The 15,991-nt window shown below is 37.7% G+C and overlaps 1 protein-coding gene across 1 annotated transcript in view; it reads left to right on the top strand.

Annotated features, from left to right (window-relative positions):
• Positions 1–392: 392 nt before the first annotated feature.
• LOC113037935 (protein furry homolog-like) overlaps positions 393–15,991 on the top strand; it is a 114,249-nt gene continuing 98,650 nt past the window's right edge. The window contains exons 1-2 of the mRNA XM_026195249.1: positions 393–1,040; positions 4,528–4,590. Of these exons, the coding sequence (XP_026051034.1) occupies positions 833–1,040; positions 4,528–4,590 (271 nt within the window). The 5' untranslated portion in view covers positions 393–832. The remainder of the gene's footprint in view (positions 1,041–4,527; positions 4,591–15,991) is intronic.

The following is a 15,991-nucleotide window of genomic DNA, read 5'->3' as shown; positions in this document are numbered from 1 at the left end:
AATGCGTAAGGGAAGTTATAGATAGAACTATGTATGTGTGCATAAGAGTGGAGAATTGTGTGTGTGTGTGTGTAAGAGGGGAATGTGAAGAGCAGCTCTAGTTTTAAACCTGATAAAACTTATCAGAGCACAGCAGCATGCTGAAGATGACACGCCTTCTCACTTTTTGTTATGCACTCCCTAGCCATCACAGATGAGTCCCCCCGCCCCCCCCCCCCCCCCCCGCCTCCCTTCCTTTAGAAAGGAGAAACGTCTGGGTGTGGTTTGTAGCAGCTGTGCTTTGATTGGATGCATTTCCAGGCGTACATTATCTCCTGTTGGGCACGTCCTTGCTCCCCCCAGATAACACACTGAAAGCTGAAAGGCTCCGCCTACTGTTGTCAAATCATCACATCAAAGTTTTCAGTCCATCCTGCATGAACAGACAGGTAGTAAGGTTGTTCTCTGGCTGTGTGAAAGCTCAAGTGAACTTTAGGTTAGGCTTTGCGAATTGCTCACAGCTGGCCTGTGGCATGTGGAGTACAGGCAGGTGGAAGAACTCAGCGACTGGATATACAGGTGATCACTTGTACCTTATCTTGGATCTACCATCGACAGCTTGTCTGGGTGCTTGTGATTTATATAGACACTTCTAGTTTTAACTGACACGACAAAGAGGAACCTGTCGTGAAGTCCAAGTTTGACAAGCTTTGGTTTTCCTTGGGTGGAGGAGTCATTCTGCGGTCGTCTGTCCAGTCACAGACGGCCTGATTCCTCAGAGGTGATGGTGGGTGGCAGGGCCGTCACTGTGCGCCCGCACAGGCGCCTGGAGTGAAAGTGTCACAGTGCAAACATGGAATTCCTCAAGAGCCTTGTTCCCACAGTCATCTCCGGGGACGGTGGGCTGCTGGCGAGTGATGCGGGGGGAGTATGTCCGCGGGAGACTGGCCCTCGCTTGCTGAGGATGAAGAGGCTGATTACACAGGCCAATGAAGAGGAGCAAGATGGATCTGGTCTGACTAGCCGGCCGGCTGTCCGTCTTCAACGACATCGTGCCAAAGGTACCATCAGGAAAGAGGAAGGAATGGGTATTCAAACATGATTTTAACTGTGTTGCAGAGAGGAGACTGTTTGATTAGGAGGTGTGTGTTTAAGGTGTGTGTTTGCACCATTTTTATTTGTAGTTCGGCTGTGATATAAGAAATCGCAGACAAGAGGGAACATGCAAATACTTAGTGTAAACTTAAGTTGGTCATTAATGAGAATTATTCAAATATTGAGAGTTGTTATAAAACCAGGAACTTTTTGTTATAAAACCAGGTATTTTATGCAATACAAATGCAGAAAAGGGAGCAGTATTGTCATGAGTTTATTGGCACTGAAACAGGTTAGTATTGTTTTTTGCATAGCTATTTCCAACCTTGAGCTATGACAGCAAGACTCAAAATAATGTGTTAATCATGAAGACACCATATCTGAGGTTTTAACACTTACACTACCATTCAAAGTTAAGGGTGTTATTATTAATATTATTACTATTATTAACAAGTTATCCTTTTTTTTTTTTGACAAGAACATATTACATTTATTAAGTGACATATTATAATAATATAAAAGATTTTTATCAAAATATGTCACTATAAAGCGATTGATGATAAAAAAAAAGTTTGAGCATCAGCATATAAGAATGATCTCTGAATGATCATGTGACTCTGAAGTCTATAGTAATGTCTGCTCAAAAATCAGCCATAACAGAAATAAATTACATTTACATTTATGCATTTATGAGGCTCTTTTATCCTAAGCAACTGACAGTTCAGGCTATAATTGTTTTCTTTTTTTATCAGTATGTGTGTTCCCTGGGAATTGAGCCCACGACCTTTTGCGCTGCTAACGCAATGCTCTATACTGAGCCACAGGAACATTCAAATTACATTTGAAAATATATTCAAATAGACGCAATGCTATTTTTATTTGTAATAATAAATCACAACGTTAATGTGTTTACTGTATTTTTGGTCAGATAAATGCAGCTTTGGTGAGTATAACAGACTTCTTTCAAAAACATATAAAATGGGACCGACTCTAAACTCTTGAATTGTAGTGTATGTAGACTAGAGATAATGTTAAAGCACTGCTAACTGGAGAAATACAATGCTCTTCAGATCAAAATTGACTCTTAAAGTGCCAACTTTGGTTATGGATTTATTGGTGCATATTATTTAAAATAAATAATGACTAATCTTTCATCAAATGCGTCTGTCACCAGGCTCTTCCCACTAACCACCATGCATCACATATATAGACTGCTTTTAATGATCCATTCATCTAGTCAATTCCCAATGGATAAAGTTACACCCTTATTCTTTCCTTTCGCACTTCCAGTTTAATTTGGAAATCTGTCAGATTATGAAGTGAATTTTTAGGCCAATGTACTAAAAAGAAAAACAAAGTTGACCCCTGGTGCTTATGTGAAAGAGACTGATTGTTAAGTTGTATACGGTTCTGCATTTAATCAGGCAGTACAGTGTTTGTTGACATGCTCATAACTTGGCTGCTGGAAGCAGATGAATGTGTTTGTGACCATAAATGTATTGAAGCTTCAGCAGCACATCTCCCTGACAGGGTCATATGGGGATAAATGAGGATCTTTGTGTGTCATTCATGGCTGATCCAACTACGACCACTCTTCTTGGTATGTCAGCTCCTTGGTTACAGGAAAACAGTGTGGGGAGTGTGACGTTGCATCACTGCATGTGACTCTGCATTCAAAATGCAAATTGACCACCACGCATTCAAATATGATGGAAAACACCAGTTCAAAATGGACCAAGAGTTTTTTTTCTGTATCCTTCGAAGGTTGAAGCCTGAGCTTCTCTCAGTATGTGCCGATAAAGTTATAACATTGGTAGTAGTCTGTGTGTGTGTGTGTGTGTGTGCTCTTGTTTTTTGTGACCTATCAGGACACAACTCTGTATAATGACATGGGTATGACACAGTAGGGCTGGGCGATATGGAGCAAAAAATATATCTCGATATATTTTGCTATATCTCGATATGCGATATATATCTCGATATCTTTACAGGAAAAATAACCCCCCTAAAACTACTGCAAAAACAAAAATGGCAAATATTACATGTTTAGGGCCCTATGAAACGTCTTATTTTTTTCTTCACCATATGCTTTATTGTTACCTAATTCTGTGTTTTAGCATGTCTAATTATTTAAATGCATTAAAACAACTTAATTAGTTTAAAAAAAAATCTTAAAATAGCCTTATGTGAAATTTTTTCCCTTCAGAAATTATGTGTATTTACATTTTTCTGGTTGTCAAATGAAGGCATAAAACATTTATTTAATTTATCTTTTAATTATTTAAAATTAAGCAAACTTTATTTTTTGGTAAACAAAGGGGATTTACTATTAAAAATAAAACATGGAAGAAATGTTGTGTGATTATTCCTTAAAAAAATATGTTCATTTCATTTTAATATTGTGTACATTCTGCTGAACAATAGTAAAATATTTCTGCCAAATACTTTTATTTTGACGGGATTACCTTTACAGTTCTGTGTATTTGATACTACAGTCTATGATGTGATATGAGCTAGTTTTACTCAAATCAAATGGTCAGATGCTCATGAAGTGACTCTCGGTGCAGTTCTGGAGATGTTCCTCATGTGTTCACATCTTTATTAGTGAGAGGAAAGACGCTGAAATCAGCGCGAGCATCACGCGCTTCCGTGTGTTTAATGAATGAAGACGCGCTTCTGCGCCATTCGTTAACACAGACACGCAGAGCATGCAGGATTCATATTTAAATAGACTTTTCCGGGTTAATATTTGCAGATATTAGTCTATATCGCGATTTGATTTAAGTGCATGACCTACTTTTGATAATTCATTAAAAATTTAACCAATTCCGTGACATTCCGCGTTAAACTGTAAATACCGTTTTTATGACTGGATTCCGTTTTCTGCATCGCGGAAATCATTGGGCCCTACGTTAGACATCTGCCTTCTGTTCGTCCTACGCCTTAAAACCAAAGTATCTCCATATAATGGAGCCAGTTGTCCTTTTGTTTTTAGACTTTGTTTTTTAGACTAGTTCTATACACGCGAAGGGAGTGGGGACAAAAGCAAGGAGGCGGGGGCGAGCGATCGGGGGCGAGCACAGCACAGAGAAGGCACAGAAGCAAAGTGGCGGAATCAGAATTAAATATAAACAACATATCGATATATACGATATGTCAAAATCCATATCGTGTTTAAAAAATATCTCGATATATTTTAAATATCGAGATATCGCCCACCCCTATGACACAGGTATTACAAGGAGAGGGTGACTTATTTTTCAAAACGCTTATCATACAGAATTAGGTTTTTTGAGAAATTAAAAATGCACAAAGTTTCCGGTTAGGTTTAGGTGTAGGGTTGGTGAAGGCCATAGAATATACAGTTTGTACAGTATAAAAACCATTACACCTAAGGGATGTCCCCACTTTTCACAAAAACAAACGTGTGTGTGAGTGTGTGTGTGTTTGTAGGTGTTTACATTGCAACCAAACCACACCTCGCTCTGCCCAAATTGATGAGTCTTGAGTGTTCAGGTGAGGATTTGGGTTTTAAATGTGCCTGCCAGGACATGCTCGTGTTTCCAAATGTATTTAAATGCTCCACACCAGTCATTCTTATAGAAGGTAACTATATTTTTTTAAGATACTGCAACAAGGTATCACTCGATTTGTTGAATACATTTTTCAATTAATCTGATGTTTCGCATCTCCCCTATAAACAAAGTGCAAAAATAAGTGAATATACTACCATTTAACAGTTTGTGGCTTTTTAGAAATAAGTCTCTAATGCTCACCAATGTTGCATTTATTTGAGCAAAATTCAGTAAAATTTTTAAATATTATTACAATTGTTGTTTATTTTAATATATTTTTAAATCAAATTATTCCTGAATTCTCATCATCCAGTTGTGCTTAATGTTTTTGTGGAAACCAAAGATTAGAAATAAAAAAAACAGCATTTATTTGAAATAATATAAATATTTTTATTACTGTGATTACTGTCACTTTTGATCTATTTATTGCAACCTTGCTAAATAAAAAAAAATGATGTCTTTCAAAAAAAGGGGGCAAAACATACTGACCCTAAATTTTTGAACAACAGTGTATAAAATTATATACAGTGTCTGCAAATTGGTTTAAAAAATGTAAACGTTTCAAATATAAAGTGATTTGAAATTAAAGCATTCAAATCAACTGTTAAAAATATTTACCAAGAGTAAACTGTTCATTTTCAGTAAATTATAACTATATAATTGAGTTGCATATACATTTTTTGGTCAAAGTTTCATTTTGGTTGTTTAAAGCATAACTTGGATGTTTAAGAGTGTTTATGGTTTTAATTATGATGCGCTCTTTCTGTGGGGCTGCATTGATTGACTGCTATGTGCATATGACACACACACACACACACGCATTTAATAACTAGCTGTCAGGATGAGCTGTTTTAATTATTAAGAATGCTTGTAAGTTCTCTGCACAGCAAAATGTCTCTAATTGATAAAGAAATAGATGTTGGTTACTTTCATTAAATGGATCATATGACGATTTTTCAAAGATCATTATTTTGTTTATATGGTGTAACAGAATATTTTGACATGCTTTAATGTTCAAAAGCACATTATTTTTCAAATACTGTACATTATTGTAGGTCCTTTATGCCCGCCTCTCTCAATCACGTAGTTTTCTACAAAGTCCCTCCTTTCGACAATCGCAGTCTGCTCTGATTGGTCAACTGACCCAGTGGATTGAGATTTGCCGATCACCACACGCACTCAGAGGAAATGTAATGCCCCTTTCCATAATCACAAGCTTCATCTTTCAAAATGTAAAGACCGTTAATAAAGTCCTTAGTTTTACCATCAGTTAAAGCCTGAAAGGGGAACAGAGTGGCATGACAGACACAGTGATGAAGCTCGTATGTGTTTGCAGAACACAAGTCTCTCTCTCTCTCTCTCTCTCTCTCCCTCTCTCTCTCTCTCTCACTCTCTCTCTCTCTCACTCTCTCTCTCTCTCACTCACTCACTCACTCACTCACTCACTCACTCACTCACTCACACACACACACACACACACACACAGAAACACAACGCACAAAACTCAGCATTTGAACAGTCAGCAGCTTGAATTAAAAATAAAACGCAATTACAGTAGTTGATTCAGAAGCGCAAGATTGTCATTGCAAAGTCAGAATGACCTCCTCTCCTAGATTCACAAACGGTCGTCCATAAAATGTCCATAAAATTGCTGTTCTGTTGTAAGTAATCTTAAAGATTACTAAACGCATCTACTTTTGGAAGGCCAAAGAAAGTGCTTTTGCTTTCACCGAGATACACACAGCATCTCCCTGACATGCTGCTTCAACACAAACTGCGTTACTGAAACCATGCCTTCTTTCTTTGCGTTAACATTTGGGCAGCCTTGCGCAAATATTTCCCCATAGTGATGTAGACATGTGTTTGAATGAGCCATATTAGGGGGCATGGCAGAGTCTTAACTTTGATAAAGAATATCTCTTTGGTGTTGAGACTTTAGTCTTTGCAACTTCAGGGATCTTTTCTCTGCACAATCAGCTTGTAACACTCCAAAGAGAAAGGAAAAATGGAAATTGCATCATATGACCCCTTTTAATGATTTTGAATTAGTTGTTACACAAACATTGTTCCTTTCAAAAGTCTCTCAAATGTATCTCATTGTTTTAATTATAGTACAGTTTTCCTTTGCAGTAACTAGTGATAGATTTATAAATAATCAACCACCTCTTTGATTTTAGCCTGTAGTTGAACCTTAAAGCTCAAGAGGCATATTCTAGCTAATCGCTTTGATTTGATTCTGAATGGATATTGAATTAGTCAGTGTTGCCATTTATTTTGGCAGGAACATTTTTCTTTTTGGTAGGGTAGTGCCCATCCCCAGCTCAACCTGTTTCTTCAGCTGGAGGGCAGCATTACAGACACAATCACATAGACCTGCCCTCTTCAGTGTGTTACATAACTGATGTTCTCTGCTGCTGCTGCTATTATTGGTGTTTTGATGGTGCTTCTGTTTATTGTGTATATTCTTTTTATTCTGCTCTGTTTGTTGCTGCATGCACATGAGGAAGGATATGGCGAGTCTGCAATATGTTATGTGTCTAATATTGGTCCCCGCAAGGGCTTTCCAGGGCCACTGATCACAGTCAAACAGACACACTAGCGCTCCAGCCACACCCTTTCCCTCTCTCTCTCTCTCTCTCTCTCTCTCTCTCTCTCTCTGTTACAGCAGTCATGTGATCAGACTTCACTTCATTAAAGAGCAATGGAAGTTTATCTTGGAAAAATGAGTGCTTGTGCATGTGGTGTTTTCTGTCATGCAGCATGTGATTTATAATCAGGATCGGATGAGCAGAAATGCAATTTCAAGAACAGGTCACACTTTTAAACGGTTCATAAAGTTGAATACTGTAGTTGGCAAAGCTTATAAAATAAACAGGTCATCAGCAATGCATTGTATTAATCTCCTTCATCTCTTTCGCTCTTGCACTCCATTTTGCGTGTTTGCTCTTTCACTCCCTTTTATTCATTTGTTCCTTTGCATTTGTTTGTTAGTTCATTGCTGATTTCATTGTTTTCATTATCTCATTCTTTTTCATGTTTTCCTTTCCTTTTTAATTGTTTGTCCATTCATTCCTTTTTGTTTTACTATTTATTTTTGTATTGCTCTTTTGTTCGTTCTCCCTCTTTAAAGGAATAGTTCAAATTTACTCACCCTCATTTCATTCCAAACCTGTTTAGGTTTCTTTTTTTGTTGAACACAAAAGAAGAATTTTGAAGAACCAAACAGTTTTTTGTCCCCATTGACTTTCATAGTAAGAAATACAGTAAAAGTCAATGGGGAGGTCAACTGTTTGATTACTAGCATTCTTTAAAATATCATTAAGTTCAACACAAGAAAGAAACTGGTACAGGTTTGGAAAGACATGAAGGTGAGTAAATAAATGGTGACACAATGTTCATTTTTGGGTGAACTATTCCTTTAATTCGGTTGTGCTTTAGTTCATTCATTCACGCTTTCAGTCTCATTTTTGGTACACATTGCTGCTTTTTTGTTCTTTGTTCTTTAACTATATCTTTATATTTCTTGTGTTTATTTGCCATCTTTATTTTGGTTGTTCTTTTATTTCCGTCTCGTTTTGCTCTCATTTGTTTGTTTATTTGTTTACTTTTCCTTTTGCTTATTTGCCCACCTTTCACTCATTTGTTCTATTGCTGCTTTTTTCATTTTCTTTCTTTTTCTCATTCATATTCAGTCCCTTCCATTTGGTCTCACTTGTTGTGTTTCTCTTTTATTCTTTCACTTGTTTCTTGCATTTGTTTGTACTATTTTGTTTCGTTCAGTTTCTTGTCCTGTCCGAGCGGCAACCTCCCGCTCTCTCTCGTGAAGCCAATAAGGAAGTGACAAAAACTGCAATTCATCGACTGGCCGCTTGAGGCTGGCTGCAAAAGGGAGTCAGTCCCATAGACTCCCCATGTTAAAATGCCCAACTTTACAGCAGAAAAAAACATGTTTACAGCCTGGTTCATAAAATGATTTTGGTCTATATTGCTAATTTTGCCCTTCATGACAACTGTGAGTGGGGTGAATTTTTTTTAAACTCATCCGTTTAAATTATATTAAGACTTAAAGTTCTGCATAATTAAGGGCGTGGCCACTTGAGTGACAGGTGGATTGCTGCTGCTGACAATGCCGTCGCGCTAGGTGGGCATGGCTTCAGCAATCAGCTCTCGCCTTTTTGCCCATTTTCGATTATCCGGGAGAGTCGCGCGCTGCCAAGATGGCGACGGCCTGCTCTGCACACTTTGCGCTTCAAAACCGCTATTGAGGAGTCTATGGGTGACGTCACGGACACTACGTCAATATTTTTTTACAGTCTATAGTCCAGTCTTGCATTTTTACTTTTGTCCTCTTTTCCTGCTGTGTTTGTTCTTTTCCTTCTCTCTCATGACTTTATTTAGCAGTGTTTTGTCAGTTTTTTGGGATGGATGGTGTCATAGAGATCTGGTGCTGATGTGTGTGAGTGTCTCTGCTGACTCAGAGGTGCGATCAGTGGAAATGTTCGGCTAGCATGCCCGATGTCCCCCTCTCTCTCTCTCCAACACACTGGGTTTCACCACTTTGCAATAATGTCTCTCTCTGCAGAGTGTGTTTGTTGCTTTGGTGCTGACAGGTGCGCTTGTTCCTGGCAAGGAATACAGTGTCCTGCAGTCTCTAGCTTGCACTGCTGCTGATACGGTGTTGTGATTCAGCTGAAATGTTTTAGTGTGGGACAGACTCCTGATCACCAAGTGGTTCATGCTAATTCATCAACACTTGGCTTCCAACATTACTGGAAACAATGTAGTCTTGTGGCCAAATCAGATTTGGTAATCACAGGCTTGATGGATGTTTTGACCAAAAAATAACACTTTGCATCAACAATATAACACACTGGTACCATTGACTGTGTTTGTACCATACAGCCTCCTTTTCATTTTTGTAAAATTAAATGCAGTGTCTATTGTCTAGGTACATTACTCAAATGCACACCTTAAATTCATGAACATTTAGTTAGCATAATTTATATTCATAGGTGGCATTACACATAAGATGAACTTTGATTCAAACATCTAAACCTTGGATGATTCCATTCAGGATTTGTACTGTTTGCTTTTTTACAGGTAATCGTTTGTCCTCTAGTAAATTAAACTTGTTAAGATCCTTAAAATAGACTGTCTCAGATGTTTATTAGAGGGCAATAAGTTCCAAGTTTGTGCTATAGCTTCTCTGCACAGCTGTTGTCTGGACTTTGGATCATGGGAGATGAAGTTTCACACAAGGAAACATGCTTTACTCTGTCTGGTAAAAACTTGAGCAAATAGTACAACCTCAGACTGTTTGTATTGATCAGTCTCTCTTTCTCCCTGTCCCTCTCCTTCTTTTCCTTCTTCATCATTCACCATTTGTCTGCCTTATTCCTTTTTTTGTCTGCCCTTTTTCCCAATACTTGGTGCTATAATGTACAGTACAGGAAATGCACTTTCACTGTGGTCTCATGGGAGTGAAAGGCCTTCACAGACCGTCTGTTCATCAGTGTATGCCCTCCTCACTGTCCAAAAGCACTTACAGTCTGTCTTCTGAAACATCAGCATCTGATCTCTGAACCAAGTGCCTGTGTCTTCTTTCCATCTGTTTGCTGCATTAGATTTGAATGAGGATAAATGTGCTGATCTGGATTTTAATTTGGTTTAGATACTGTCTAAGCTTGGGTTTGATTTAATGTTTTTTTTATTGATCTGGATCAGAATATTTGCCTATATGGACAGTGATAAAAAAAAAAAAAAAGTGAACTTGTAAAACTGCAATGTTAAATGTGATGCGGTCGAAAAAGAATTAAAATCGTGAAACGTATACATTTTCACATCATTTTATTAAAAGTTTAACAAAAATTATGTTTAGGGCCCTATGAGATGTCTAATGTCTAATTATTTGAATGCATAAAACAACTTAATTTATTAATTAATGTAGCCTTATGATTTTTTTCCCTCAGAAATTCTGTGTAAATTAAAAATTCTGTGAAATTTCACAATTTTCTGGTTATCAAATGAAGACTTAAAACATTTATTTCATTTATCTTTTAATTATTTACAATTAAGCAAACAAAGGGGAAGACATTTTGTTATTATTCCTTAAAAATGTTTGTTTAATTTTAGTAGTAGTAGGCTATGTTACGCGCCTATAATAACCCAGTGACGTTGAAAGCGACCTCTTATGCTGCGTTCACACCAAACGCGAATAGAGCGTTTGGCGCGAATGATTTCAATGTTAAGTCAATGTAAAGATGCATTTATGCGCATCTGGAGGTCTCGCGGTGCGGTAGATGCGAATTCGCCTCATTCGCGCATCTAGTTACAAAGGATTCTGAGTTATGAAAAGGACCATTGCAAGCTGACAGCGACCAGTAATACCCCCACCTTGCGCAGCTGTACCTGAGTGTCTCTGGGACATCAGTGCAGTCGGAGCGTGTCTTCTCAACAGCTGGACATACATTGAATAAAAAACACTCTGCTCTGGACCCCGAAAATGTTGATCGACTTGTTTTCTTGTCCAATAAATTTGTAATGCCCTAGCCTTTAATTATGTCGGTTACTTTCAATAAAAAAACACACATGGCCTGTTTCTCAAGTCCATTTAAAGTTTTTTTTTGAACAGTTGGATTCAAATGGATTGAATCATTATTTAAAATGAAAAGATTTTTGAATAGTCTAAATCATAAATGCAGCCGGGTTGAAGCCTGCAGTGATGTTTTTCTTTTGTTATGGCAGCTGTCCCCTCTGCATATATATTTTTTCGAGAATGTTGCGCTCCTGTTGCTGTTTGTTATTCTGCACGAAACTTCATGCCAATAAATACGAAATATTGCTGACTTGTGCATTTCCAGCGCTCTCTTTACGTTCGTCCGTTATTTGACGTTGAAAAAGGAAACTTCTTTTTTTTTTTAGACATGGAAAATCGATTCTACAATCGATTCAATAAACACTTATGTCTTAAAAATCGGAAAAAAAAAAATCATAAAAGTGACCGCCCTAGTCCATATCGCGATTTGATTTAAGTGTAATGACCTTCTTTTGTTTAATTAATAAAAAATGTGACAAATTCCGTTACATTCCGCATTAAACTGTGAATTCCTTTTTTTGACTGGAGTCCGCTGTTCCGTCCGCATTCTCCACATTGCGGAAATCATATGGCCCTAGGTTTGAGAATATCTTTGATCTGTTTCGGAAACTGATTTAAGTACAACAGGGATAGGGGTTGAGAATATTTTTTTGACTTGTATCAGAATCTGATTTATTTAAGCATACTTTTGATCTGGATCAGAATCTGGTTTAGTGACTATAAACCTGAGATGGGGTTTGATCTGGATTAGAACCTGGTTTATATACTGGATGGGATCGAGTTTGTGTTTCTTATCTGGATCAGAATCTGATTTAGTCATTGTAAACCTGAGATAGTTTGAGTTCAGAATCTGGTTTAGTTACTGTAAACCTGGGGTTAAGTTTGAATTGGTATGTTTAAATCTTGCTCAGAATCTGATCTAATTAACCTAGAGTTGGATTTGACTCTGCATGATTTGCGGTATATTAAAGTAGTTTGTGAAAGTCACACCCTGCTGACAATAGAAAAGCATTGCTGCTGTGTTGAGCAGGATCCTACTGTTTAACCTAAACTGTGTATTTGAGAGAGAGATGGCAGTCTTTGGCCATCATGTGAACTGACTTATTTTACTGGGTGTGGTGCATGTGGGAAGAGCCAGTTAGCAAACCTAACTTACATAAAAGTGCTAAGATGCACTCCTTTGTCAATGCAGAGGGACAAAAACAGTATTATTAGGAAATAGTTAAATCCTTAAATGTATTGCAACATTCTCGTTGCATTGTCATGTTCTGTGACCCATACACCTGTTCTCAGATCAGTGCATGTGATAAACAGTGAGCTCACTTTCACAGAAATGTTTAAAAGTTACATTGCGATCAGACTATCAGCACTACAAATTGAAGTTCTAAGATGGTGTGGAGATGGAAACTAGAGATCTGACCTATCCAGAATTCTTAAGTCGTTGTTGTCTTTTGCTTTCTTACTAATCACATGGCATCTTTTACTCACTCAATCAGCAATTGGAGTGGCTCTGTTCAGCGTATTCTTTAGCGTAACTGCATATAATGTGTTTGTCTGTGCATGTGCGTATGTTTATATTTGTGTATGAGTGGAAACTCTGTGCTGCAGTCTCCACAATAAGGCCTTTTATACCCAGTGTTTGTTTACAATGCTGCCTTCTCGCTTTGCATAACTCCAGCAGGGAGGGAGAGTCAAGTGATTGAGAGAGAGGGTGAAGGAGACGGATATAGAGAAAGAGAGGTGGGGGGAGGGAGAGAAAGAGAGATTGTGAGTGGTATCAGTGGAATCTGTTTGTGTGCACTCTATCTCATCTCGAGCCTCTGGTCAGATGATGTCATGGTCTAATGTTTTTGTGATCAGAGGTGACAGGACGTTGGAGATGGAGGATGGTTATTTTTTTTAACTGGATATCGCCAACCACCTTACATTTACCTTTACACAATTGGATGGCACAGTTTAATATAGCTGTATCATAATTGGATCACAGTTGAAACTCTGCCAAAAGCGCAAGATGTCTTTTTCCATAGATGTGGGATCAGGTTCAGCATCTCTTCATGCTGTTTTTCTTTCTTTTCTTTTTTACTGTTGTCCCGTATGGCACGTCATAGAAGTGGCTCTGGGAAATGCTGGTTGCAGAGTTTCTGCTTATAGATGACCTGATTCTTCATGGAGAAATCCTTGAATTGAGTCAAATTGTGATCTAAAAAAGAAATAGATGCCTTATATGCAAACATTAGATGTCGGTATGTGTATATATATTTTTGTGAGCAGTAGCACTGGCGCAACCACTGCATTGTCCAACTCATAAGCTCTGCCATTTCTGTTGAATTGAAGAAACATCAAAATGCAAACAAAACGAAAGTGAAACTAAACCGCACTACATTTCAGCTGCACAGTGCAAACCGTTTCTCAGTAATGTTATGGTTGCCAGTTACATTACTGTACATAAAATTTGACTTGCCTTATACGTACGTGTGTATTCAAAATATTATGTATTCCTGAACTGGATCGAGCGGGATCAAACTAAGTACTGGTCATAATGCCATTTAAAGAAACTAATTTAAACGATGAAACATTACATCTCTACTTCAAATATCAAGTGAGTAGGAGTGCAGCAGATCACAAAACTCATGGCTTGGAATCATATTAAAGATTTAGAGCCACAGGTCATATTTTATATATATATATATATATATCTCTCTGTGTGTGTGTGTGTGTGTGTGTGTGTGTATATTATATATTATATATAATTTTTTTTGACACTAGGTAGGCTACCTTTTCAATACCACAGCAAAAATTAGTAGCATAACTAATATAAGGTCAAACATTATTAAAAGCAAGTGAACCATCAGTAATAAGAACAAATAAACATTTCAAGCACAGATAAAATATAACAAAGCTACAAATAAAGTAAGGTCTAACATTAGTTTTCAGTTAAAGAAATGAGAGCCCTGCTGTTTTCCCAAAGAAGATGGATATATCATTTATCATTTTCTTTTATATCCTCCAATATAACAATAAACAGCATTATTTACTTCTACTTATTTTGCACAAAAACATTTGAATAATAATATGAAAAACCAGCATTAGACTTTTGATCTGAAACATGGAGATATTTTTAGGTTTTTCATATATTTTTTTTCAATTGTTGAATCTGTCGTGTTTTGAATTGATGGTTGAAACCGTTGAAGTCTTAACACAGGGGCGAGAGATGTAATCAAAATTAAATTAGACTAAAATGGCCCTATAAAAAAGTAATTACAGCTTTGTGATATTCATAGTGCTACATAATTTTTACTGGTATATTGTGAGAATCCAGTATATTGCCCAGCTTGGGAAGCATTGAAAAAACAAAGCAGTCAGATATATCATTGTAAAAGTATGCTTCGCTTAAGATATTTGTTTTACATGATATGTCAGATTAGGGTGTGATTCAGCTCCTTCTCTCTGATCTCACAAGATTGCTCTCTCATTCTTCAATTAATAGACCTGGGCTGCTGCACCCTCTTCTGCAAGCAGGGCATCGGTTACCTCATAGGTCAAGCATCATTCACTCCAGCTGTGTGTGGATGTCAGTGCGTCAATGTAAATTGCAGAGATACAACTTTTCCGAACAGTTACCCTCCTGCGTAATTTATACGTTTTGAACCTAGGGGAAAATGTCAGTATTTTTAGACCAACAGTTTCCACTTTGGTATGGAACAAACATAGATATGTAGTCTGGATATAAAACTTACAGCAGCTGCCCAGTCATTTTGTGAATGAAGGAATGCGCTAAAGCAAGATTCCTAAATGGGGGTTTGCGAGATAAAGCTAATAACTGATTAAAACAAATGTGACATTAAAATAAGCTAATGACACTATGCAATTTATATAAATAAAATAGCAATTTATTTTATTAATTAGCAATTTATCAAATTACATTTTCATGGGGCCACAACATTGTTTAATTATTTAGTAAAAAGTGAGCTGTGTAGATTGATATTTGAATAATTTATTTGTTTTTGGGGTTTGGTGGACTGTAATTGACATTGGACATGCCTTGTTTCCTTCAGTATTCTTACATATACTCTTTTCATCTGTACCATTTGAGCTAATAATACTTACATCACCACTTTCTCACACACCTCCTCTAGATTCCATTTCTCTCTCTCTCTCTGTCCCTCCCTCTCTGACTTTACTGCAGTTGCTGGTGACACATCAGTGTTGGTACAGGAAGTGTGCGTTTTCACAAGCCTCCAAAAGAAAAGGATAAAGAAAGAGAGGGGAAAGTGAGAAAGAGCAAGGCGGTAGTCGTAATGACATGTATTTGAAGCGCTGGAGTGAAACCAGAGAGGGCTAGCAGCGTGCTGATGACATCAGCCTCCCCTCCTTCTATTCTGCCATTGAAACAAACGCTCTCTTCACAGAGTGAGAGCAAGAGAGAGGGAGGGTGATGGGAGAGAGAGAGAGAGAGCCAGTGCCAGTGCTGTTAAACCATACGCAGTGAATGAGAGCGACTGTTTATCTTCTGAGCTCTAGGACCCATCGTGGACAGGAAGAGTTACGTGAGCGAGGGAGCGTTGCTACTCTCTGCTGGGAGTCCATCCTCACCATTCCCTCGTTCACTCAGACACTCACACATTCCCAGAACAAAGTTTCACTGTGCGGCATTCCAGGCTGGATGGAGCGGATGATACTCCCACAAGCAGTCTGAGGAAACAACATAGTCTTGTTTTTGTTGATTCTCTAGTCGCAATTCGTCTTG

This window comes from Carassius auratus, chromosome 20 (genome assembly GCF_003368295.1).
Source record: "Carassius auratus strain Wakin chromosome 20, ASM336829v1, whole genome shotgun sequence".
NCBI lineage: Eukaryota > Metazoa > Chordata > Actinopteri > Cypriniformes > Cyprinidae > Carassius > Carassius auratus.
Note: the sequence above shows the minus strand (reverse complement) of the source record. Positions and strands in the feature narration are given on the sequence as shown.